We start from the raw sequence: 24,917 nt of genomic DNA on the forward strand, positions 1-24,917 counted from the left end.
ATGGTGAAAGAACAGTCTGATGATGCAAAGAACAATACTGCATTGGAACGTGGAATGTAAGATCTATGAATCAAGGTAAGCTGGATGTAGTCAAACAAGAGATGGCAAGACTGAACATTGACATCTTGGGAATCAGCGAACTAAAATGGACAGGAATGGGTGAATTTAACTCAGAGGATCACTATATCTATTATTGTGGGCAAGAGTCCCATAGAAGAAATTGAGTGGCCTTTATAGTTAACAAGATAGTGAGTCATGTACCATCTATAAAACATCTTATACAGATTTTCTTTAAAAGTTACTGACCTGGTTAATTTAATATTGAACTTTTATTGTTTTATAGATGGTACATGACTCCACAGAAATTGTGTAAGATGTATACTAATATGTCTAACAAATGCTGGAAATGTGCTAGAACAGGTGGGTTCTTTCTACCATATGTGGTGGACATGTGAGATGGTGAAGGACTATTGGAAAATGACTACAAAAGATTATGAAGACACAGATTCATTTCAAACCAGAACTATTTTTATTGAATATATTTCCTGAGGACTATCCCAAAGAAATGAGATATTTATTGGCACATTTCAATACAGCAGCCAGGATCCTCTTGGCACAGAGTTATAGAAATCTCAGGAAATCCCCACGAGAATGGACTTGGTGGTGTGTATACACACACCCACACACACACTGTGGCTAATAGCCACTGATGGACCTCTGCTCTATATTTTAATCCAATCCCCTCTTAAAGCTGGCTATGCTTGTAGCCGCCACCACCTCCTGTGGCAGTGAATTCCACATGTTAATCACCCTTTGGGGTGAAGAAGTACTTACTTTTATCCGTTTTAACCTGACTGCTCAGCAATTTCATTGAATGCTCACAAGTTCTTGTATTGTGAGAAAGGGAGGAAAAAACTTCTTTCTCTACTTTCTCCATCCCATGCATAATCTTGTAAACCTCTATCATGTCACCCTGCAGTTGACGTTTCTCCAAGCTAAAGAGCCCCAAGCGCTGTAACCTTTTTTCATAGAGAAAGTGTTTCAAACCTTTAATCATTCTAATTGCCCTTTTCTGGACTTTTCCAATGCTATAATATCCTTTTTGAGGTGCAGTGACCAGAATTGCACACAGTACTCCAAATGAGACCGCACCATCGATTTATACAGGGGCATTATGATACTGGGTGGAGATCAGGAAAAGGTGGCAAGAATACACAGAAGAATTATATAAGAAGGATCTCAATGCCATTTACAACCATGACAGTGAAATCCCTGACCATGAGCCAGACATTCTGGAGTGTGAAGTCAAATGGGCCTTAGAAAGCATTACTAACAACAAAGTGAGTGGAGATGACGTTATTCCAGTTGAGCTATTCAAAGTCCTGAAAGATGATGCTGTTAAAGTGATGCACACATTATGTCAACAAATCTGGAAAATGCAACAGTGGCCACGGGATTGGAAAAGATCAGTTTATATTCCAATCCCAAAGAAGGGTAATGCCAAGGAATGTTCAAACTATCGCACTATTGCACTCATTTCACATGCCAGCAAGGTCATGTTAAAGATCCTACAAGCTAGGCTTCAGCAGTATGAAGATCGGGAACTACCAGAAGTTCAAGCTGGATTTCGGAGAGGTAGAGGAACTAGAGATCAAATTGCCAACATTCGCTGGATTGTGGAGAAAGCATGGGAGTATCAGAAAAACGTCTGTTTCTGTTTCATCAACTGTGCTAAAGCCTTTGATTGTGTGGATCACAACGAACTGTGGCAAATTCTTAAAGAGATGGGAGTACCAGACCACCTCACATCTCCTGAGAAATCTGTATAAGGGTCAAGAAGCAACTGTCAGAACAGGATATGGAACAACTGATTGGTTTAGAATAGGAAAAGGAGTTCAGCAACTATGTATATTGTCACCCTGCTTATTTAATTTTTATGCAGAGTACATCATGTGGAATGCTGGCCTGGATGAAGCAGAAGCCGGAATTAAGATTGCCAGGAAAAACATCAACAACCTCAGATATGCAGATGATACCACTCTAATGGCAGAAAGTGAGGAGAACCTAAAGAACCTCTTGTTGAGGGTGAAAGAGGAGAGCACAAAAGTACGCTTGAAACTCAACATCAAAAAGACTAAGATCATGGCATCCGGCCCCATCATATCTTGGCAAATAAAAGGGGAAGATATGGAAGTAGTGACAGACATCACATTTCTGGGATCCAAGATCACTGCAGATGGTGACTGTAGCCATGAAATTAAAAGACATTTTCTCCTTGGGAGGACAGCTATGGAAAACCTGGATAATAAAAAGTAGAGACATCACCCTGCCAACAAAAGTCCATATAGTCAAAGCGATGGTATTCCCAGTAGTAATGTATGGCTGTGGGAGCTGGACCATAAGGAAGGCCAAGAGAAGAAGAATAGATGCTTTTGAGATGTGGTGTTGGAGAAGAATCTTGAGAGTCCCTTGAACTGCAAGAAGATCAAATCAGTCAGTCCTAACGGAAATCAACCCAGACTGTTCCCTGGAAAGTCAGATGCTGAAGCTGAAGCTCAAATACTTTGGCCACCAAATGAGAAGGAAGCACTCACTGGAGAAGATCCTGATGCTGGAAAAGACAAAAGGCAAAAGAAGAAGGGGACGGCAAAAGATGAGATGGCTGGACAGCGTTACTGTTGTAACAAACATGAATTTGAGCAGACTTTGGAGGCTGGTGGAAGACAGGAAGGCCTGGCGTGACTTTGTCCATGGAGTTGCAAAGAATTGGACTCAACTGAGCGACTGAACAACAACGAGTACTTGTGTTTATAAAGTCACATTCAATCAAGGAACTCATTTTACTCACCCATAATAAAATATGTGAGTTCCCATGTTTGTTATTCCATCAGAAGGAAAATCACTCATGCTTATGCTAATTGCCCTTCTGATAAAACACTGACACTGGCATTTGCACAGCATGATCACTGAAGGGCAAAAATTACAGGGGGATGTCTGTAATGCATCTTACATATGTACCAAAAAAGTACATCTGTTTACTGTTTTTCAAACAATAAAGATTCAGAATCACAACTGGAAAAATATTTTTCAGAACTGTAGAAAGAAATTGACAGGTATGTTGTGTTCGAAGAACACTGTAATTGATTCTCCCACTATTATTCCACACAGATGCAATGTGGACTTCTTTCAGTACCATAACATCTTAATTGATGGTGAAATCCTAGGAACACTTTCCTAGGAGCAAGCCCCATTAAATAGACTTAAATAAGATTCACAGTAGACTTGTCAGATTCAACTCCAGTAGCACCTTAGAGAGCAACAAGTTTTTCAGGGTATAAGGTTTGGAGAGGTCAAAGCTCCCTTCATCAGATAGACCTGTTTAGCGATTGCACGATTAGTAATTTTGGTTTTGACATGAATTGAGACCAAGCTAGCACAAATGTCAACAATAAATATTCACTGGATATGACCTTCAACAACCATGCTGTTGGCATTATTTAGTACTCCCCTATGAAACACACAATTAAAGAGTCATAAAAGATGCCAGCTTTTATAGTTAAGAGACAAAAACACTGCATTTATCATGAATTTTCTGAATAAAGTATATAGATCAGGGCCTAGCATATAATATTCTGGAATACGAGCATACAATAGTCTGGGAAAATGTAGCAGAAAAAGACATCAATATTTTAGCAAATGGGATGTTAAGCCAGATCATATCAATGGAAATACTATTCACTTTGAAATGAATAATATTATTATCTGTCAGTATACTGAACAGAAAAATTGAGGGGAGCAGGGGAAGAATGGGGCTCTCCCTATCTTTCCAGAAAAATACTCAAATTGACCACTTAAGTGCCAGAAATCAATAGCAACACACATGTGTGCACACACAAACTACCTTGTTATGAGGGAACTTGGGCATCAGAAACATGGGTTGAGTCCTTGGCTAGCCAGGATTGGCAGTGAGGCAGAAAAGCAAGCAGCCACTTGCTCCCCTTGAGCTTGAGGGGCAGGGAGGGACTGGCTCCCAGCAGGGGCATAGACTTCTCAGTTTCTTGGGTGGGCACAGGGCTGAACCTGGTCTAGGCCCACACTTAGTAATCTATATTAGGGTTGCCAGGTATAACTCAAGAAATATCTGGGGACTTTGGGGTGGAGCCAGGGGACTTTAGGGGTGGAGCCAGGAGCAAGGTTGTGACAAACATAATTGAACTTCCAAAAGGAGTTCTGGCCATCGCATCTAAAAGGACCGCAAACCTTTGAAATGCCTTTCCTCCATTGGAAATAATGATGGCTAGGGGCACCTTCTTGGGGGCTCATAGAATTGGACCCCCTGATCAAACCTTTTTGAAACTTGAAGGTGCTTTGAGGAAAGGTACTGGATGTTATGCTGCAAATTTGGTGTCTCTACCTCAAAAAATGCCCCCCCCCACAGAGCCCCAGATACCCGCAGATCAATTCTCCATGATACCCTATGGGAATCGGTTTCTGTAGGGAATAATGGAGTGCAGCAGACATTTCCCTCCCCTCCCTCTGCTTTCTGATGGCCCTGAAGTGGGGGAGGGCCTCCAAGCCAGGGGATCCCCTGCCCCTACCTGGGGATTGGCAATCCTAATCTATATTAAATTATTGAAATATGAAATTAAACTCAACCAAGCTTCCCTCAAACTAAGGGCTTGGTTACAAGTGTTTAGATAGTTCATCAAGTCATACTTGAGCAGCAAGGGCTACCTGGCACTCCTGAAGACTCTTTTAGAGAGCCAGTTTCATGTAGTGGTTAGGACTCTTGTATGCAGACTCTTATCTGGGAGAACCGGGTTTGATTACCTACTCCTCCACTTGCAGCTGCTGGAATAGCCTTGGATTAGCCATAGCTCTCGCAAGAGTTGTCCTTGAAAGGGCAGTTGTTGTGAAAGCTCTCTCAGCCCCACCCACCTCACAGGTGTCTGTTGTGGAATTTCAATTACAAAGATACTTCTCAAGAAGGCTTGTTGCTTTAGCTGGGGAGGTTCCTCTTGTTTTCTCTGTCTCCATCGTAACTGTTCATCAAGCAGTCATCAGGCAGCAGCTCCTTCAGCTTTTTCCACGGAACAGGGCAGAGCAGAGCAAACTACCCAGCCCACTTAGACTTAGTTTTATCAAAGCCCTACCCTATTCAATTATCAGTCTCAGCTGGAACTGGTTTGTGGGGCTCCGTAGCAGTTCCAGCTCAAACAAACATAATTCATCTGTTAAAGGCAATCAACCCTTTTTCACCTTAGTGCTGTCATACACAGGTTTGGAATGAGTAGATCACCACCTCTATCTTCTGCATTTTCCATTACAGTCTGTTCTAAAGGCAGAGTTTGGGTGATCGATTGATTTTACATGATTTCTCATCAGAGCAAATGCTGCATGAAAACCCAGGGCCTGGATTAACATCAGTTTCTCAAAGACAGTCTTAAACCACATTGACCTATAAGAAGAAGAAGAAGACCACAGATTTATACCCTGCTTTTCTCTCTGAATCAGAGTCTCAGAGCGGCTTACAATCTCCTTTATCTTATTTTTTTATTTTATGTTATAAACTTTAGGATAGTTTACCTTTGAGTTAGTAAATAAAACTGCTTTTTGTTTGCAAACCTACATTGGCTTGAAATCAATCAAAGATTGATTGCAGTACATACACTACACCTGTTCATCTCATTTTTTTACTCTATCTCCAAAATAATTTTCCTTCTGTATCTATGTGTTGTCTTTCCAAAGCCCGTTAAGGGCATTCATTCTGGCCAGACTAAATCCTCACTTCTCGGCAGTTATGAGGGGTAGGTTCTTGTGTTTTCCTTATTCAGAATGAATCTGCCAGTGTCCCTTAGGGGAGATCAATATGATAGCACATATGCTTCTGAAGTGCCTTTGTACACTAATCTCAGGAGGCACTATATTTTACCATGTTTGCAAGTTTATTTGAACATATTTATTTATTTATTACTTTAGATTTATATATATTCTGTTGAATTAGTTACTTTTTACTTTCTAACAGGGATCCAAAAAGAACTCTAGCAGTACAAAAATATATTTTTAACTTATTTATTTATTTATTTATTACTTCCCATTTATATCCCGCCCTCTTCGCAAGCGGACCCAGGGCGGCTTACAACATTGTAAAAACAATCAATCCAATAAAACATATAAAACCATAATTTACATATTTTAACTTTAAAACCATTCTATAGCGCTATTTCAGTCCAGTATGGCGGTATTGACTTCTCGACCAAGATCGCCAGCATTCTGTAGGATGTCTGGTGGCAGCCTTTTTTTTCAATCAAACCGCAAAAGCCTGTTTGAACAATTCGGTCTTACAGGCCCTGCGGAACGCAGACAAATCCCGCAGGGCCCTTATAGCTTCTGGGAGGGTGTTCCAAAGTTCTGGTGCTGCCACCGAAAAAGCCCTGGATCTCGTTATACATAGCCTGGCTTCTTTTGAGCCAGGGGCAGACAACAGATTTTTTGTCCTTGATCGCAGTGCTCTCTGGGGGATATGTGGGGAAAGGCAGTCCCGTAGATAGGCAGGTCCCTGACCATAGAGGGCTTTAAAGGTTAATACCAACACCTTGAAGCGAACTCGGAACACAACAGGCATTACTCCTTGGCCATTCACACACACATAGACCATTAAATGTTTTCCATGGTACCCACTTACACAGGCCATAGACAACTGAAGTGGTAGACTTCAATCTGACCACAGGGTTTTAAAGCGAATACACTGAGGCATGCAGCACTGAGGAAGGGTTTTAAAAAACAAACAAACCTCTCCTCACATACATATACTATTTCTGTAATCAGAACTAACCCCTAGAGTGCTTTTAGCCCTTTAAGATATAAAATAAACAAACTAATAGGAACTCCTATCTGCCTCCTCCACCCCCACTTTCTAGAGTTAAAAGTAACATGAGAAGGGGAGCTAGTCCCTCCTTTTCCCCATTACCACAAGCCCTATCTCTAATGCCACCACTGTGGCTGCTATTTGAAGTTATATTACAAATTGGGGAGTCTGATTTCAGATCTCCAACATAACGTACAGTTTGGACCTCTGAGCAGGCTGCTATCTAGCTTTACAGCTACCTTTTAAAAACACACTTAATGATGCCATCGTGAGAACAAAAGATTACATGATGTCATGTTGTTATATATAACACACACACACACACACACATATATATATATAAAAACTGTAAATATATTATGTGCTCTTTATTGTTCATTTTAAGTCTCTAAGATGATAGTTCCCTTGTTCTCTCTTTTTAGTCTGACTGTTTTCTCAAAATATACATAACAGCAGCTGTGTTAATTTTCATACTTTGAGACTTTCACAAAATTGCAGTAAATATTATGATAGAAAAATCTTCATAGTATCTCTATGAGAGATCACTTGTTTTCATTGGAAATCAACCTAAAGTATTCTGTCAGCTCAAAACAAACTTTTATGGTGATTCCACTCATGCTCTGAGTATTCATGAGAAAATAACTACATAGCATATTAAAAATGTCCCTTATTTCCAGTATAGCTTTTCATGCTTGATTTAACACAATATTTCACCCACAACTCAAGTATATTTAGAGGTTATCACAGCATAAATTTGTCCCCCAAACCTGCCTGAGAAAAACAGCAGCTATTTGATCTTAGTACCTCAAGGCAAAAGAAGCTTAAGCTTAAATATGAAATTCAACTTAAACATCACTTACCAAATATTTCCAAGTTATTCTGAAAAGTACAGAAGCCAACCTTTTCCTTTCTTCTAAACTGTAAGCAGCAGTGCTCCAAAGAAATTGCTCAGCTGATACCAGATTAAGTTACACAAACGATTGTTGGGGGAAAATTGTTTTGTTCTCAGCTAGAAGAATGCTTCAGTCCCTACTAGCACTGACAGGAATCTGCTGCCTGTAATTCTGACTTCTGACCAATCACAGAAGAGGAAAAAACAGTACATTTGCATTAATTGCATTGTATGATGTCACTCAAATGATTCTCTTATACAGCCAGAGAAAGATTCAAAGAAGGAACAAAATATATTTTTAAATGCCATAATTTTATGGAAGCATGTCAGAAGACATTAGATAAGAGTCAGACTTATTATGAGTGTAATCAAAATTGAATCAGCATATCCATACACTAGTAAAGTTGCAAGATGATTTCCCATGTCAGATAGATGGAATGGTTCTAGCCAAATAACTACAGTTGGGAGTTATATATAAATGCATCAAATTCATTTCACTAAAATTTTATAAATGTAGGAATGGGCATTGGTTGCTGTAGGCATTTCTAAGCCTATTTCTGAGCATATTATGCTAGGATTCTGATTATTTGATCATGAATTTAAGGATGACAAGAAGATTCCCTTTGTCATTCTGAAATTCATGTTCAGATATTCAGGATCCCAGTTTTTGTGTAAGTGATCTTTAGAATGAGATGCCAGTGGACTGGAGAAATGCTGCTAATCCTTGAACAGATTTGAAGCAGAGATTTGCTAATTCACAATGTATTCAAAACAGGAGCACGTGACCATCTTCTGATATTTTGATGCTGTCAGCAAATGCAGTCCTAGGCAAAGTTTTACTCTTCTAAACCTGCTGAAGTCTTGGTATAACTCCTATTAGTTTTGCACTGTATGTTCTGTAATCCACACTCTGAAGAGAACAGATTGACTTCCTAGAGAATGTTTGCTAAGAGAATAAGTAACATCAGTTGATGAATTGACGAGGGACAATATTGATAACATTGTGGGCTCCACGAGGACTTAATGATGTTATATGCAGGGCTTTTTTTGTTAGAAAGAGCCCAGCAGGAATTCATTTGCGTATTAGGCCACACCCCTTGACATTACCAGAAGTGACATTGCCTGTCAAATAGGTTACTTTCCACCTATTGACACAGAACAGTACAGTGCCATCAGATGCATTTCATAGATGTGTGTTCTCACCCAGCTCAATGAGAGACCTTGTCCCTCCGCACCCCCCCCCAAAGCACCACATGACTTGTCGTCAGAACCTTCCATGTGGCTGCAGTTCAGCTGGCTCCAGGATCCCAGAGGTGCTGCCGCTGGAGCTGCAGTTGTCTGTGGCTCATCCGCAGAGGTGGGAAGAGTTGTTCCTTCCTTCTCTAAACTGGCCCTGACAGCTACACAGCCTTTGCTTGTTGGGGGAAATGGGAGGCTGTGGGCAGTGGACTTGCCTCTGCAGCGGGAGCAGGCTGCTTTCCGACTCCTTGCATTGCATTGGGGAGGCAGGGAGGAGGCAGAGATGACGGGTGTTGGTTGCCTGCCTGCCTCCCCCTTCCTGCTGCCATGATGAAGCCCGCTCCTTACCCTACCCTGGACGTGCCCTAGTTCTGCTCCTGTGCCCTCTTCTGGCACTGTAGAGCCTGGGAAAGTGAAATGGGGAAGGATGGGAAAACCAAGTCCTCACTGAGGCTGCCCAAATCCCACCCTCTTCTTCTTGTGTGTGAGTGGAGGTAATCCTTTATGCATCAATCCTGCATCTTCTGCAAAGAGACAGGGCCTCTCTTTTGCCATGAAGTCAATGCTGAGCATGGCACTGGAAACCCAGCCTGCCAGGAAGTCCCATCCCCTAATCCAAGGCTGGCAAGGCCCATGTGCTTGATCCATTGGAGAAGGAAAGGCACTCTGCACATGGTCAGAAGTTTGCTTTCCTATAATGTCACATGCCTGGTGGGCATTTAAAGCAGATTTGAGGCCTTTAGATCAATCCTGCTCAGTCAATCCAGATTCCCGGCAGAGTGGGTGGAGGTAAGGTTGGGGGAAGGTTTCTGCATGGGTGGGTGGGGTGGGGGATCACAGGGAGCTGTCAGCGGAGTGGGAGGCCAATGTGGTGGGGGCCTTTCCTTGGGTGCCAAAAAGCCTGGCACCAGCCCTGAGCGTACATCCAACTTGTTTGTTCTAACTCACTATCATGTTTTTAAACTATTGGATTTTGTAGTTTTTAGACTGTATTATTATGTATAATTTTATCTGTATATTCTTTTGTTGTGACTTTCCCTGAGCCAGTTGTATGGGCATGCTCACAAACAAACAAATAGAAAATTGTCCAGTATTAGCTAGCGTGAGATTCTTATGTTTTATGCTTGGGAGCCGGAACGGATCATAGAGTTACTTTTAAAGGATCGTGAGCAGGGGTAATTTCATAGAAAAAGAGGTGCCAGAGCTCATTAGCACAACTCATTTGCATATGCCACACACCCTTGACATCACTGGACCGTGTACTAAATTATATCAGCTCAGCATCTACTGTAAAATCTTTCTTGAATTATAATTGTTATAATAAAGCCTTACTCCCATCATACTTTCAAATTACTTTCTCCTATGTGGCCACAGTGGCATGATGAAGACTTCCATCTGTCTGCTTTATATGTTTTGGTTATTTTTCCATTTTTGGGGAGGAGGTATTAGAAAGTTTCTCAAATCTTAGAGTTCAGCAATATTTTCACAGGGGGTTTGAACAATGGAGCCCAAAAGCAAGTATTGGGGGGGGGGGGGAACTAAGAGGTTCTGGAGCTCTGCTCCTGTGAGTTCCTGCCCAAAATGAGGCCTGATACTGAGAATGTCGTAGAGCAGGGGTTGCCAAACTTGCTTAACATAAGAGCCACACAGAATAAATGTCAGATGTTTGAGAGCCACAAGACATGAATGCCAGATGCTAGAGAGACAGGGAGAGAGAGGTGGAAACAAAGCAACTTTTAATGCATTTTCCAAGCTGCCAGCTGGCTTGGCATGGATAAGTGATTTAAAGAGAGAAATGCCTTCTCCAAGCTGGTCAATGGGGTGGTGGAGACTTCCATAGACACACAACATGTCTGAAAGACCCACAGTTTAGCCACCCCTATCATAGAGAATGTTTGCAGTTACAAAAACAGGTGAAACTATCTCAAGTACAGATAATAGTACCCAGGAAGCAACCAGTCAATCAAAAATTTCCTCTCTCTCTCTTTGTCCTAGGACCAGCCATTGTTTAAACCGGGATTTGTCAATCATCTGACCTGCCTGTAAACAATAGTCTCTACATTTGGAAACATTTTCCCTTAGCCCCAAGTGTGTGCTCATCACAAATATATGCTATGCTTATTTAGGGCTAAAGCTGGAGATGCGGCTGAGCTCTTGCAAGGACAACGTGTTGTGGGCTTGAGTTGTGATTCTCTCAATAAAACCTAATACATATATAGAAAGCAAATAACGCAGTTACGCAGCAATAACATGGATATACCGGGAATCATGATAATGATGAGCCAAAAGCAAAGCATACGCGCACTGATGAGTCCACGGGCGTAGGAGTGGGGAGCGGTATATTGCCTATGAATTTAACCGATTCTTTAAGCAGAACAACTCCACGCACACACTTTTCTGTCTAGGACTGACTATCTTTCACTCCACCAAGCCGAGCACTGACTCAGAAGAACTCATACCATACCGCAAATTGTCTTTAAGGTGCTTCTAGACTCTTTTATCTACTGCTACAGACTAACCCAGCTGCGAAACTTGATCTTCTTTCTCTTAATTTGCTGTGATTGGTTCGCTGTGGAACTCGGACTGTATGATGTCACTGCACCTCCGCAGTATTACATCCCCCACAATCCTTAGCGGTATAATAAACGAGATGCGTGCCTTGACCGAGCTTGGTGAGCGCGGAGTAGTATTAACAGCCTGCTGCAGTCAACTGTTAGGGAAAGATCGTTCGTGAAAGGGTAAAGTGATAAAACTCTCAGAACCTCGATACTTCCGGAAAGGTTGTTTGTTAGCAGCAGGGTCAAAGAGGTGTGGGTATTTGCCGGCCAGTATTAGCTGTGAAAAAAATAGGGACTAAGGCAAGGTCAAGGGTTTTTCAGGATTTGCTTTGGTTGTCTGTTTGCTGACTTCCAGACAGATAAGTGCGAGAAACAGGCGAAAGCAAGAAGTTCTCGTGGCACTTGGAAGATGAACCATATTCTATCATCACAAATGATTTGGTTGAAGGAATAGAGGGAATGCTTATTAAATTTGCCGATTATACTAAACTGGGAGGGGTTGCAAATACAGTAGAAGACAGAAACAGGATACACAGGATGACCTTGACAGGCTGGAAAACTGAACTAAAATCAATTTTAACAGGGATAAATGTAGAGTTCTGCATTTAGGTAGGAAAAATCCAATGCAGGATTATAGGATGGGGGAGACTTGTCTTAGCAGTAGTATGTGCAAAAAGGATCTAGGGGTCTTAGTGGATAATACGCTGAACATGACTCAACAGTGTGATGCAGTGGCTAAAAAGGCAAATGCAATTTTGGGCTGTATCAACAGAAGTATAGTGTCCAGATCACGTGATGTGGTGGTATTGCTTTACTCTGCTCTGGTAAGACCTCACCTAGAGTATTGTGTTCAGTTTTGGGCACTACATTTTAAGAAGGATATAGACAAGCTGGAATGGGTCCAGAGAAGGGCGACGAAGATGGTGAGTCTGGAGACCGAGTCCTATGAGGAAAGGTTGAAGGAGCTGGGGATGTTTAGCCTGGAGAGGAGGAGGCTGAGAGGTGATATGATCACCATCTTCAAGTACTTGAAGGGCTGTAATATAGAGGATGGTGTGGAATTATTTTCTGTGGCCCCAGAAGGTAGGACCAGAACCAATGGGTTGAAATTAAATCAAGAGAGTTTCCGGCTCAACATTGGAAGAACTTCCTGACATAGCGATTCTTCAGTGGAACAGGCTTCCTTGGGAGGTGGTGGGCTCTCCTTCCTTGGAGGTTTTTAAACAGAGGCTAGATGACCATCTGACAGCAATGAAGATCCTGTGAATTTAGGGGGAGGTGTTTGTGAGTTTCCTGCATTGTGCAGTGGGTTGGACTAGATGATCCTGGAGGCCCTTCCAACTCTGTGATTCTATGAAATTTCCAGCCTTCCTCATCAGGTTCACGGGCTGAGTTTCAAAACCATTAAAATCCATAGATTCAGGTGGGTAGCCATGTTGATCCGAAGCAACAGAACTAAATTTGAGTCCAGTGCCATCTTTAAGAACAACACTGGACTCAAACTTTTGTTCTATTAAAATCCATAGAAAGGTTCACTTTGACAATTCCTCATTCACTTTGAATCCCTTATTCACCCTTATTGTTTCAGCTTTCACCTTCCGAACAAGGGGGGAGGGGCTGTGTTCTGCTACAGTCTCTGTTTTTTTGAAGGGAGAGACTGGTTTTTCTCAAGCATTTGTCGACAAAATAGGGAAGGTTTCTTTCAAACAAATGAAGTACTTATTTTAAGAATCTTTATAACTAGGAAATGGGAGGCATAACAAATATGAACAGCAACCTTTATAGACCTGATATGAAACAGGAGGAATTGGTAGTGCTAGGGAGAACATTTCAATACAGATGTAAATAGTTTATGATATAATGACATATATATATATATACACACACACACACACAGATACTTGGGCTATCTCCCCATACAAGAGTCTCTCAGCTTTGGGTTTAGCTTTAGACATATGAAATGATAATGAAGTGCAGTAAACATTTGTAGAAAAAAAGTTAGCAATATAGATTGTAAAGAGTCAAGTTAGTATTTCAATGAGTGTACTAACACAGTAGCTTAATCTGACTATATGTGCTACTAGGTTGGTAATAATTTACATGTTATTTGTTCAATGGGATTCTCAATTTCTCCACAGTGCTGGGAGTCAGTTTCTTTATAGACATGAAGAATTATCATGTTCCAACCTTTTAATGGAATGGAAGGTAAGGTATTTGCTTAGCAGTTTAGAATATTCCTTAATTTTCTGAAGTAAGAAGGGTTGGGGAGGTGTTGTGGCTCAGGAGGAGCCTTTCTCTTTGCAAGCTGAAGGTCACAGATTCTATCCCAGGCATCTCCAGTAGGACAATACTGATCTGAGTCTCTGGAGAGGCATGGTCAATCTGAACACACAATACTGACCTTAATGGTCTAATTCAGTATAAGGTCAGTATAAGGCACTGTGCCTCTGGGATAATATGATCCCTTGAAGTAAATGGACACTGTGATTTATCTGTTTGGAATGTACTTGCTTGGTTTTAGTAGACATAGTTGGGCTGCCAACTGGTTAAATATTTTGAATTGATAAATCACCTGGCTTTTAAACAATTAGATTTATATAAATTTGAACAGCCCACAGAGGGATGGATTATATAAGGTAATGATGTGAGTTTACAAATTAATAAAAGAATGTACTAGTCATTGTTACAAGAAAATTCCATCTTCAGTATTCTTTTCTATCAGTTTGGAAATCTGAAATACAGATTATCATATGATAATAAAAATGGTTAAAATTCCACTGATATTCTTTAAGATCAAGAAAGATCATAAATGTAATTCGAAAAGCACAAGGACTTGACTTCTAAAGTAATTATGTGTATCTGTGTTGATATCTAGCTTGTATTTTCTAAAACCATCTCCTAGGAAATAGCCTAATAATATCAATAAGTTATTTAAGACTTGATTTCCAGTTCCTTTTAAAAGTTATAATTGTCCTTCTATTGAAATTTATTTAGATTTTCAAATAGGTGATGGTTCGCATTATAGATACACTGAAGAACTATGAAGTGGTTTTGTGTAATACTGAGGAGAAAAATACAATGTAATGTCTGGGCATACTCAACACTGGTTCCAAATGAAGAAAAACAAGTTCCGTATTACTGCATCTATGGCCATAGACGGTTGTCGGATTACAAGCCTAAAAAAATGAAAGACTTTTACATGCTACTTAAACTTCAGGAAGGCTGCTCTTTGGATGATGTTAGAAATTCATACCTAGAGCTTGCCAAGAAATACCACCCAGACAGTGGTTCATTTACAGCAGATTCTGGACTTTTTGTGCAGATTGATGAAGCATACAGAGTGGTACTTAATGATATGGCTGAGAAAATTAAATCAAAAGAAAAAGACGAGGAGGAAGAAGACAAATTGAAGTCTGTAACACTTCATCACAGACATTATTTAAGTTTTGAAGGCATTGGTTTTGGTACACCGAGTCAAAGAGAAAGACAGTATATGCAGTTTAGAGTTGATCAGGCTTCTGAACAGGTCATGGAATACCGCAAACGGAAAATAGAGAGCCAGTCTGCTACAAGCAGTGAAATGTTAGCAAAAGATGTAAGGCAAAGTAAGAAAGTAAAAATCACCCAAGCGATTGAACGATTGGTTGAAGACCTCATTCAGGAATCAATGGCAAAAGGAGACTTTGATAACCTTAGCGGTAGAGGAAAGCCTTTGCGAAAATTTTCAGACTGTCCACATATAGATCCCATGACTCACAATTTGAACCGTATTCTGATAGACAATGGATACCAACCAGAATGGATTCTAATGCAGAAAGAAATACGGGAAACAATTGAAAAACTGAGGAAGGATTTGATTGCTTCCAGGAATAAATTGGGAGAGCCAATGACACTGGATAAAACAAAACACTGGAATGAGGTCTGTGAACAGTTTACAGAAAATATCAAGGAATTAAACAGAAGAATTAATGATTTCAATTTAATTGTCCCTATTCTCAGCAGACAGATGGTGCATTTTAATACCAACAAAGAAATTGCACGTGCAGTGGAACTCTGCGAAACCCTGATGAAAAAAACAAGGGCTGAAGAAAACACAAAGGGAATAGAACATGAACATAGCAGAGAATTTGATCTTAAGACCAGCTTTTTAAAATGGATTAATATTATTTTGAAGTAAAATCGAGATTCTAAACATTTGGTTTCATGGAGACTCATATCACTTCCACAAACCATTCTGTTTTCTGATACAAGCTATATATCTGTCATGGAACTGTACAAACAAAACAACACATTTCTACCAGTAAAGTCTTGGGTTTGTCAAATTTCCTTCATTTTCATGCATGTCAAATTAGATTTAAAAAGAGATTGTTGGAGTTATATTTAAAATATCTGGAAATAAAAATATATACAAAATTAATTTCAGGGACACTGTTATTTTGGAGTTGAAAAATCCACACCTTTCAGTATTGTGTGTGTCAGAGACAAAAATGATAGCAGTACTAGAATTTGCCACTTGAAGAAACTGCTTTGTTGTATCACCTGTTGCCACACATCCTTTCTTTTCTATTCCATTGCTGGGTGGGAATGGATGGAAATCTCGCTACATTTTTTACAGTGTTCTTTAGAGCTCAGTGTTCTCCAGTGATGATAATGCTGTTTTACAGTGATGCTGCTGACCATCTGCACTGACATTCTCATATTGTGAAAGGGCAGGGCCAGCCTAACCATATAAGTGATCTAGGCAGTCATGTAGGAGAACAGCTGTTAAGGGGTGCCATAAAGCTCATGCTGAGCTCCTTTAGGCTCCACAGCTACATCACTCAGGGGTCACTGGCAGTGTCTGCAGCTGTGCACCCAGTGTGGCCAGTGGAAACACTGAGGGGGTAGGTAAGGAGAGAAGAATGCTGTGCCTGTGTCCACCTAGCCAAGCCTGCCTGGGTAAAAGGAGCATCCATGGCCAGCCACACTCTCCCTTGTGAACAAAAGATCAGTGTATGCTGCAGGTGAGCTGTATGTAGCAGGGCCAGTGGTGGTACAAGGAACAGAAGGGATGCTGCTTCTGAACCAATCAGGCCTGCCTAGGCACTAGGTTCTTCCTTACCTTCCTTCCTTCTTCCCTCCGTAGAGTTCCAGTGGCATGGTTCCTGTCAGGCAAGTAAGAGTCTTACCTCAGTGATGAATGTGCAATAATGCCGTAGAAATGAATAGCTGGATGACTAATGCTATACATTGATTTGTATCTGCTGAACGTAATCTAGGGTGGGAAGGTGAATTTTCTGTGGCTTATCAGTAGATTATTATTCTGATTTCTGAGTTTTTAAAATATTCCTACACATATTCTTCAGAAATCATTATGATCAGTTAAGGAATACATGCTGCTTGAAGGAGGAATACCTTCAAACTGAGTTGCTCCCAGTTTGAAGGTATTCCTCCTCTCGTCCATGCCTAAAGCTGCATCCCCAGTGTGCCTTCTGGATCTGCCTAATTTCATTCTGCTACCACCTCCCTTCCAGTATTAAGAACATAGGAAGAGCCTTGCTGGATCCAGCCAGTGGTCTCTCTAATCTAGCATCCTGTCTCACACAGTGGCCACCCAAGTGTTCTGGAGGACCAACAGCAGGGCATAGAGGCCAAGACCTTCCCTCGGTGTTGCTCGTAGCCCTGGTATTCAGAGGTTTACTGCATCAGAACATGGAGTCACCTTTCCTAGTAACCACTGATGGATCTATCCCCCCTGAATTTTATGAAATCCCCTTTTAAAGTCATCTATGCTTGTGGCCATTACATCACTACATTCTCTGGCAGAGAACTGCACAATTTAATCACTCCCTGAGTAAAAAGGTACTTCCTTTTGTCTGTCTTGATCTATTCCAGGGGTGACCAAACTGTGGCTCGGTCTTTCACACATATTGTGTGGCTCTCGAAGCCCCTGGCCGGCTCTTTAAATCACTTTGCCAAGCCAGTCAGCGGCTTAAAAGAAGATGATATTGGATTTATATCCCGCCCTCCACTCCAAAGAGTCTCAGAGTGGCTCACAATCTCCTTTACCTTCCTCCCCCACAACAGACACCCTGTGAGGTGGGTGGGGCTGGAGAGGGCTCTCACAGCAGCTGCCCTTTCAAGAACAACCTCTGTCAGAGCTATGGCTGACCCAAGGCCATGCTAGTAGGTGCAAGTGGAGGAGTGGGGAATCAAACCCGGCTCTCCCAGATAAGAGTCCGCACACTTAACCACTACACCAAACTGGCTCTCCAAACTGGCTTGCATAATGCCTTTAAAGTTAAAGTGCTTTCTTTCTACCTCTAACTCCCCTTCCCCATATATTTCCTTCCTGCCTACCTGCCTTTTCTCAAACATCTGATGTTCATGTTTTGCAACTCTCAGACATTTGATGTTTATTCTATGTGGCTCTTACGTTAAGCAAGTTTGGCCACCCCTGATATATTCCTATTTTCATTAGGGAGAGAGATAAAAAGTTCTCTCTGTTCATTCTTTCAACCTTGTCATAATTTTAAAAACCTCTGTCATATCCCTCCTCAGCTGTCTTTCTTAAATGAAAAAGACCAAAACTGGCTACACCGTTTGAAATTGACCATATTCATTCTGCAGCACTTTCAGCTATTGGATGAACCTCACTATGGTAGTAGGCCTTTATGCCCATGGGTTTGTTACAACAGGTCCAGTACTCCTTGTCGGAACCCTGCTGTCCTGGGATGGTGGCCTGCCCCTTGCCTTACACTGCTGTCCACTGTCAATTTCTGTGGCTACAGTCTTGCCAGGATGAGGCCCCTTTTTCTGTTGTGCCCATCAGGTCCTTGTTTCTTCTTCAACATCTGATGCTGCTAAAAGGCCGTTTGGGTGGCAGTTTTTTCAAACTTCTCCCCTGAGTTGGCATCCTGTTGATACCGCCCATGGAAGAGGAACAGTGTAAGCACCTTCAGGGCATACTTCTCTTGGACGGGGAAAGAACTGGCCACACATCAGCTGGTGGTGCTGAGGGTTGCCAGGCCCTACCTGGCAGCCAGTGAGGGGCTCCTTCGTCTTCTCTCAGATCTGTTGTGCATGCAAAGCTATGACATCACCCAGAAGTGATATCATCATGTCACTGCTGTTAGGCAGAGTGACACTCTAGTTTTTGGGCAAAACTCTATGGTTTGTGGCTGATTTTACTAAACGTTTTGCCAAAATCTAGGGTGATTCCACATTAGCCTTTGCTCTGGCTCCGACGCTGTGTTTCCCCCGGGGCAGATGTTGGTTTCCGCACATTTTGACCCGGGGCGGCAGTTTGACCTGCCTCCGAAGCGGTGCTGCCCCGGATCAGGGTGATCGGCAAAATACCAGATCTTTTTTTTGCTGCGGTTCTGAGGCTCAGAATTTTATGTGCAGAACTCGAGCCAGTGCGCTGTCAAACTTGTCGCATCATTAGAACACACCCACATAACTCCACGCCCCTGATTCCACCCAGTTATTTCGTCACACCCTCTTACTTTTACTCCCTTTTAAAATTGTCCGCCATTATCCAATTAGGAATTTTTTTTTAAGCAAAGCTGGTTTTGTGTTACAACGCTGCAACACATAACGCTACAACACGATTCTCTTCTTTGCCCGAATGCATCCCTTACTTTCAAATGCCCTCACTCTTTATGGTGTTCCACGAGATTTAGGTAATGTGCCCTCCATTATCTGGGAGGTAATCTACCATAACATTTGATCATTCACAATGTTATCCCCCCCCCCCCCCAACTGAAAGCACTTTGTGCTATCATACTTTTTTTTGACAATAGTTTCGTTACAACGTCACGAAATGAAAATCAATGTTACACGAACTAATTTTAAGATGTGCTGATGCCACTTTTATCCACCACCGCCCCCCGCATGTTCCTCAAGAGGGAACTTGGCTATGTTTATAGCCTTTGCTGATGTGCTGGGGACAATACTTTAGATACCATTCCCCCCCTTCGGGCTCCTTTTTTTATAGTTTTTTCCTGAAAATCGTGTTCTTAGCATTTCAGCAAGTGTGTGCTGAAGTGTGTGCTTCCTGCTTTAGACAATAGACCAGGGGGCAGATTAATGACCAATGGCAGGTGGGAAGGAAAACATGTGACTTTGCAAGTATTGCGCCTCTGGTGTTATGTTGTAACGCAATAAAAAAGGTTACGTTGTAACGCAAACAAGCATGTGTGTAAAAAAAAAGGAACTACATGGATGAGTGAGGAGGGAGGGGCATGAATGAGTGAGGAGGGAGGGGAGGGGGAAATTGCTCCAATTATGGTGGAAACTCCGGGAGCAACAGTACTGCAGAATCAAAACACACGGAACAGATTGGGAATTGAATCTGGGAGAAATCCTCTGGTGCGGAATCGGGAAATCAGACCCTCATGGAACAACCCCGGAGCAAAAGGAAGGCAAACGGCAAATGCGGAATCAGCCCTAAAGTGTAATCGTGCAGTGTCAGTGATGTCATTACATTGCTTTGGGGGCAACAGGGTTGGGCAGGGAAGCATCCCACAAAAGCAGGGGTTTCCCCACTCCTGGCAGGGGTTTGGCAATCCTGTTGATGTTTGCTGGCCCTGCAGGGTTTATCTGGTGGGACATTGCCCCCTTGCAAAGTAAACAGTCTATTGTATGGCCATTACAGTGGCCCCTTTCTCTGGCAGCTGCCTCATGTGAGCTCCACTGCATCTAACTGCCTGCTGTGTGGCATTCATGTGCATCTGGAGGTCCACTGCTCATCCCCATGGCTGCCGGGTTTGGGAGGAGGTTGATGCCATGTCCTGTGTTGCTCAACGTCACTGTGGTAGGCCCAGGGAAGTATGGGAATAGAGGACTGGGAGCCTTGCTTATCTGTTCACACATGGCTGCCTCTTGGTATCCCAGCAGAGGGCCTGCTGTACATGTGTGGACCTGAAAACTGGAAGAGAAGAGCCACCAAGTGTGGACTTTGCTCTCCCTGTGGTGCCTACTTCCCAGGTGCTTGCCCAGTGTGCTTGGTGCTCTGTTTGTGTTGTGCCTGCCTCCAGGATGCATGTGCACTTGCTCTCAGTCCATACAGTGAGAAGTTGACAGGATTCTTTGCCATGCATCCACCTCTGGAAATCTGGGATGACTTCCTGGAACCATTTGTAGAGCAGGGTGGCATGATTAGGTCCTGAGGAGGGGCACAGCTGGAGCAGGTGAGTTGGTAACTTAAACTGCTTGGGGTCATGTGGGCATGGCCACAGCTGTGTGGAAATCATAGAATCATAGACTTGGAACAGACCTCCAAGGTCATCTAGTCCAACCCCTTGCACAATGCACGAAATTCGCAATTACCTCCCCCTAAAATCACAGGATCAGCATTGCTGTCAGATGGCCATCTACCCTCTGTTTAAAAACCTCCAAAGAATGAGAGCCCACCACCTCCCAAGCAAAACAATTTCAAGTTCTTAGATAATAAGTCTTATAAGCTATACTTTATTAATTATAGAATCTTATAACTTTATACCTTCTAAAATCTAAGACTGCTAAGCATTGCAGAGGCTAACAGCCCAATCCAGACATAAGTGGCGGCCGGCCATGGCGTAGCTGCCATGCTGCTAGTAGACTTCCTGAGGACTTTGGCACGCTGGAGTGTGGGGAGGGGAGAGGCATAGCTTGCCGTGAGGGATATGGTCGCCATGGCAACGCTGCTGGTGTAGGCACGCAAGGGAGGCGGAGGCAGTCGGAGGGGAGGGCCAGCCCACCACCCCCATTGGCCAGTCCTGGCGCATGCGCCGTGGCTCATGACAGTCAGGGATGGGGAGAGGCGGCCCCAGAGAGGCTGATAGCCATCCCCAACTTGCCTCCAAACAGAGAACAGAATCAATGATAGACAGACCATCAAAGGCAAAGGAGAGACATCCTACCAACATGGGGAGGGAACAGGAGTGAGGCTGGGCATGCGCGCATGAGAAGCCTGGCTTGGTGGCGAGGCGGGGGTGGGGGTGAGACAGGCCTGAACAGGACCATGGAGAAGCCATAAATCCTCTCACACCCTCCCGCTGTCAGAGACTGCCAATGGCAGAGCAGGAAGTACCAAGTGCAGGAGTTCGCTGTCATAGACAGCAGCTGGAATGTGTGTCTGGGAATAAGCAGCACAGCAGCAGACACCCCCCCCCCAGAGACCCCCTGTTCTGCCCTGATGCCCCCCTGCCATGTACAGGGACCTCCTCCCTTGGGGGCTGCAGAACTCAGAGTGCGAGTGCATCAGTTGCAGAACTCTGAGTCCACTTCATCAGCCCCCCTTAGTGCCCTGCACACAACAGCCCTGTGGGGTCGGGTAGGCTGTCAGCCCGTACAGGCTGAGGGACAGCACTCCCCTCCCCTGTCCAGCCACGCGGGGGGCAGCGTGGCGGCTCATAGACTGTTCCCTCTCCGCAAAAACAAGTCTGCCTACCCTTCTGGGCATTCCCTCGGAGAGACCAATGACAGAGGGGGGGGGGGTTGCCCAGGGAATGTGCAGCAGATGCCAAGCAGGAGAGACAACAGAGGGCACAGCTCAGACTTTATTTTTCCGGAACAGAGTGCAACAGTCTCCCTGGCGCACGCTGGGCAGTCTTGCTATGGGTGGGGCTCCATTTAGAGCGGTGGGCAGAAACAGCTAAGGGAATGGGGGGGGGGTGGAGCGACACACGTGGAAGCCTCTATGTTAGATTCCCACCTGCAAAACAGAGAAAGAGATCAAGAGCACCTGCAGGGGCGGCAGCTGGAAGAGCAGACTGCGTTTCAGCCGGGCGCTCTCTTAAAGGGACAGTCTCTGACCCATCTCCCTGCATCGGGGCAGCTGCCACACACACACATACCCTCCCCTTCCAGGGGTTGGGAATGCGGCAGAGGGCAGACCAAGGGAAGGGAGCAGGTGGCAGCACAGGGGAACAGGGTCAGCAAATGCCCCCTGCCGGAGCCCACTGCCTGGTTCAAGTGCCAAAGACGCTCGCACACCAAGCAGTTGAGAGCAAGGGGAGGGGGAGGACAGGGGAGGGACAATGGAACTTACCTAGCTATGGGCAACAGTCCTCACATGCAGAGCCTCCGGGAGCCTGGTATCTGTGGGGACCTGGAAACAAGAGCAGTTAGCCCCAGGGGAGAGACCTCTCTCTCCCCCTTGCAAGTCAAAGATACTGTCAAAGCAACCGTGTGGTGCAAAACCCGTCACCAACGTGCCTGGCTGTCTCTCACTCTAAGTCTGTATGGCCAGGAGCTCGTCGGCAGAGTTTCTCGCCACGCGAACCTGCTCCTAACAACTGAGTTGTGCGAGGCAGAGTGGAAGTATTTCTAGGAGGGGGGGCTGCGATTGGGCAGGGGGCTCGCCAAGCCGAGGCATGAGGGGATTTGTGGGGCAATCACGCCGCTCCCTAAGGGATTTGTGAACTTCCGCAGCAGCGGAGGTGACCTTTGTTTTTGGTTTCAATGAGTGTCTTTTGGACATGCCGCTATTTTTGCCAGTGTGACGTTGTGCTTCTTGGGGGAGTGTGTCGTGGGCCAAACTGCTCAGAAAGCCGCCTAAGCCTGGCCACGCCCCCAACTCCACCCCCTCCTCTGCTTGAATGCCACATTCCACCTCACTTTCGCCCATACTCGGGCACAGCCCTCAGGCGTTGCTGCCCTCGTGTGGAGTGGCGCTCTGGCGGTCCCCCACCCACGTAACTCCTCTCCACTGTAGCGGCGCCAGTCGTATATCGGCACACATCCTTCCTGCGCCCACGTAGCAGCTCTTCTGCTCCCAAAAGATTTTTGTCCCCCCTCTCTGGATTGTGCTGTAAGTCTCAAAATCTTTCAAAATTTTCTAAGAACCCTTCGCTGATAAAATCTAACAGAGATCTTTGTAGAAGAAAAACTCTTTTGGGGCTTGGCTGACTCCCAGACAGCATTAGCTTTCTAAGAGAAAAGCAAGGAATAGCAAAAAAAACCTTAAGCCTTATATACTGTCTGACTATGAGAACTCCCTTCTCTTCAAAGGTTTATCTCAGATAAGCATCTTGCCTATAAATGTTACTTTGACATCTCACTTAACACCTGCTAGAGCTGAGTACTTGAGTGTTGGCTGATGTCCATCTCTCTTTTGATGCCATCTGGACTCAGATAATGTCCACTGAGAGAATCATGATATCTGGAGTTTCTCATCTCTAGCTAATAATGCTCCTTTCTCTCCCTCTCCCATCTGAGACATCCTAATTAGACCCTTCTCTGACCCAAATTACACACTTTCAGGCAGCTGAGTCCTGCAAAGCATCCTGGGGCTTGTAGGCAATAAGTATTTAAATGCTTAAACAGTATGTAATTTCTACATCTGTACGATGTATAACATCAAGATTTTAATATTAATCCAATCTTAGAATGCTTTTAAATTACAATGATGATTAATTTTATAAATGTTTGATTTATAATATGTATGTAGGTATAATATGTATTGTTTTAATTGTTGAAGTGCCTGTGTTATGAGCCGCCCTGAGCCTGCTTCGCTGAGGAGGGCGGGATACAAATTATATATTATTATTATTTATAAATTGCAAGGGTTGTTCATAAAGATGCCATCCTAGGATTTTCCCGCAACAGAAGTTACAATGGCTGTCAATAGCTAGGATGCCATTTTTGTCAGTGCAACCTTGCACCTGCTCAGGGAGTTGTTCTCCTGCTGTAATACTTCTTAAGCTGCCTAACTGCCACCATGCCCCCTGGAATGCCCATATCTACACCGGCAGGAAGGTTTGTGCAGTTGCTCTGCCAGCAAGCAGCTGTAGCACTCCTGCACCAGTGGGACTCAGCAGCACCACTAGTGTCCTGTGCCAATCTAACCTGCCCTTACTCCAATGTAACACAGAGTTATGCTGGCATAGATGTCAGTTGGCTCCCTATTCCAATTCCCCCCTCCCAGGATTGCTTTGTAAATTATCTGGGATAGACATTAGGCTATCTGGCCTGTAGTTTCCTGGTTCCTCTCTGGGTCCCATTTTAAAAATCAGTGTTAACTTATGTTGGATATGGTTGCCAGCTGCCTAGAGGGAAAATACAGGGATTGGGCAGTTCGTAAGTCTAATATAATAAAAAAAATAGTTATAAATATATCCTGTCCCTTTAATAGAGATTTAGTGGAAAGTTTTCTACCCAGTGAAGAGCCTCATGGTGCAGAGTGGTAAAGCTGCAGTACTGCGGTCCTAAGCTCTGCTCACAACCCGAGTTCGATCCCAGGTAGCCAGCTCGAGGTTGACTCAGCCTTCCATCCTTCTGAAGTTGGTAAAATGAGTACTCAGTTTGCTGGGGGGGAAATGTTGGTGACTGTGGAAGGCAATGGCAAACCACCCTGTAAAAAGTCTGCCCTGAAAACATTGTGAAAGCGTCACCC

The 24,917-nt window shown here is 43.7% G+C and overlaps 2 protein-coding genes across 6 annotated transcripts in view; one reads left to right on the forward strand and one right to left on the reverse strand.

Annotated features, from left to right (window-relative positions):
- Positions 1 to 5,110, reverse strand: part of LOC132568957 (trifunctional purine biosynthetic protein adenosine-3-like) — a 68,232-nt gene extending 63,122 nt beyond the window's left edge. The window contains exon 1 of the mRNA XM_060235137.1: positions 4,939 to 5,110. The gene's annotated coding sequence lies outside the window, so the exon portion shown is untranslated. The remainder of the gene's footprint in view (positions 1 to 4,938) is intronic.
- Positions 5,111 to 11,594: 6,484 nt separating this feature from the next.
- DNAJC28 (DnaJ heat shock protein family (Hsp40) member C28) lies at positions 11,595 to 15,974 on the forward strand. Of its 5 annotated transcripts, none has more exons than XM_060234303.1 (3): positions 11,595 to 11,737; positions 13,696 to 13,762; positions 14,552 to 15,974. In XM_060234303.1, the coding sequence occupies exon 3, from the start codon at positions 14,598 to 14,600 to the stop codon at positions 15,732 to 15,734; it is 1,137 nt and encodes a 378-aa protein (XP_060090286.1). In that variant the 5' UTR covers positions 11,595 to 11,737; positions 13,696 to 13,762; positions 14,552 to 14,597; the 3' UTR covers positions 15,735 to 15,974. The 5 variants fall into 5 exon arrangements, 4 of the variants coding, with proteins under 4 accessions (XP_060090286.1, XP_060090289.1, XP_060090288.1 ...); XM_060234306.1 differs by having other exon boundaries at positions 11,626 to 11,737; positions 13,696 to 13,767; XM_060234305.1 differs by having other exon boundaries at positions 11,632 to 11,671.
- The last annotated feature ends 8,943 nt before the right edge of the window (positions 15,975 to 24,917 follow it).

This window comes from Heteronotia binoei, chromosome 3, assembly GCF_032191835.1.
Source record: "Heteronotia binoei isolate CCM8104 ecotype False Entrance Well chromosome 3, APGP_CSIRO_Hbin_v1, whole genome shotgun sequence".
Taxonomy (NCBI): Eukaryota; Metazoa; Chordata; class Lepidosauria; order Squamata; family Gekkonidae; genus Heteronotia; species Heteronotia binoei.

Bases quoted from the DNA above. Each gene is read 5' to 3' on its own strand.
- DNAJC28 (XM_060234303.1), top strand. From the start codon at position 14,598: ATGAAGTGGTTTTGTGTAATACTGAGGAGAAAAATACAATGTAATGTC.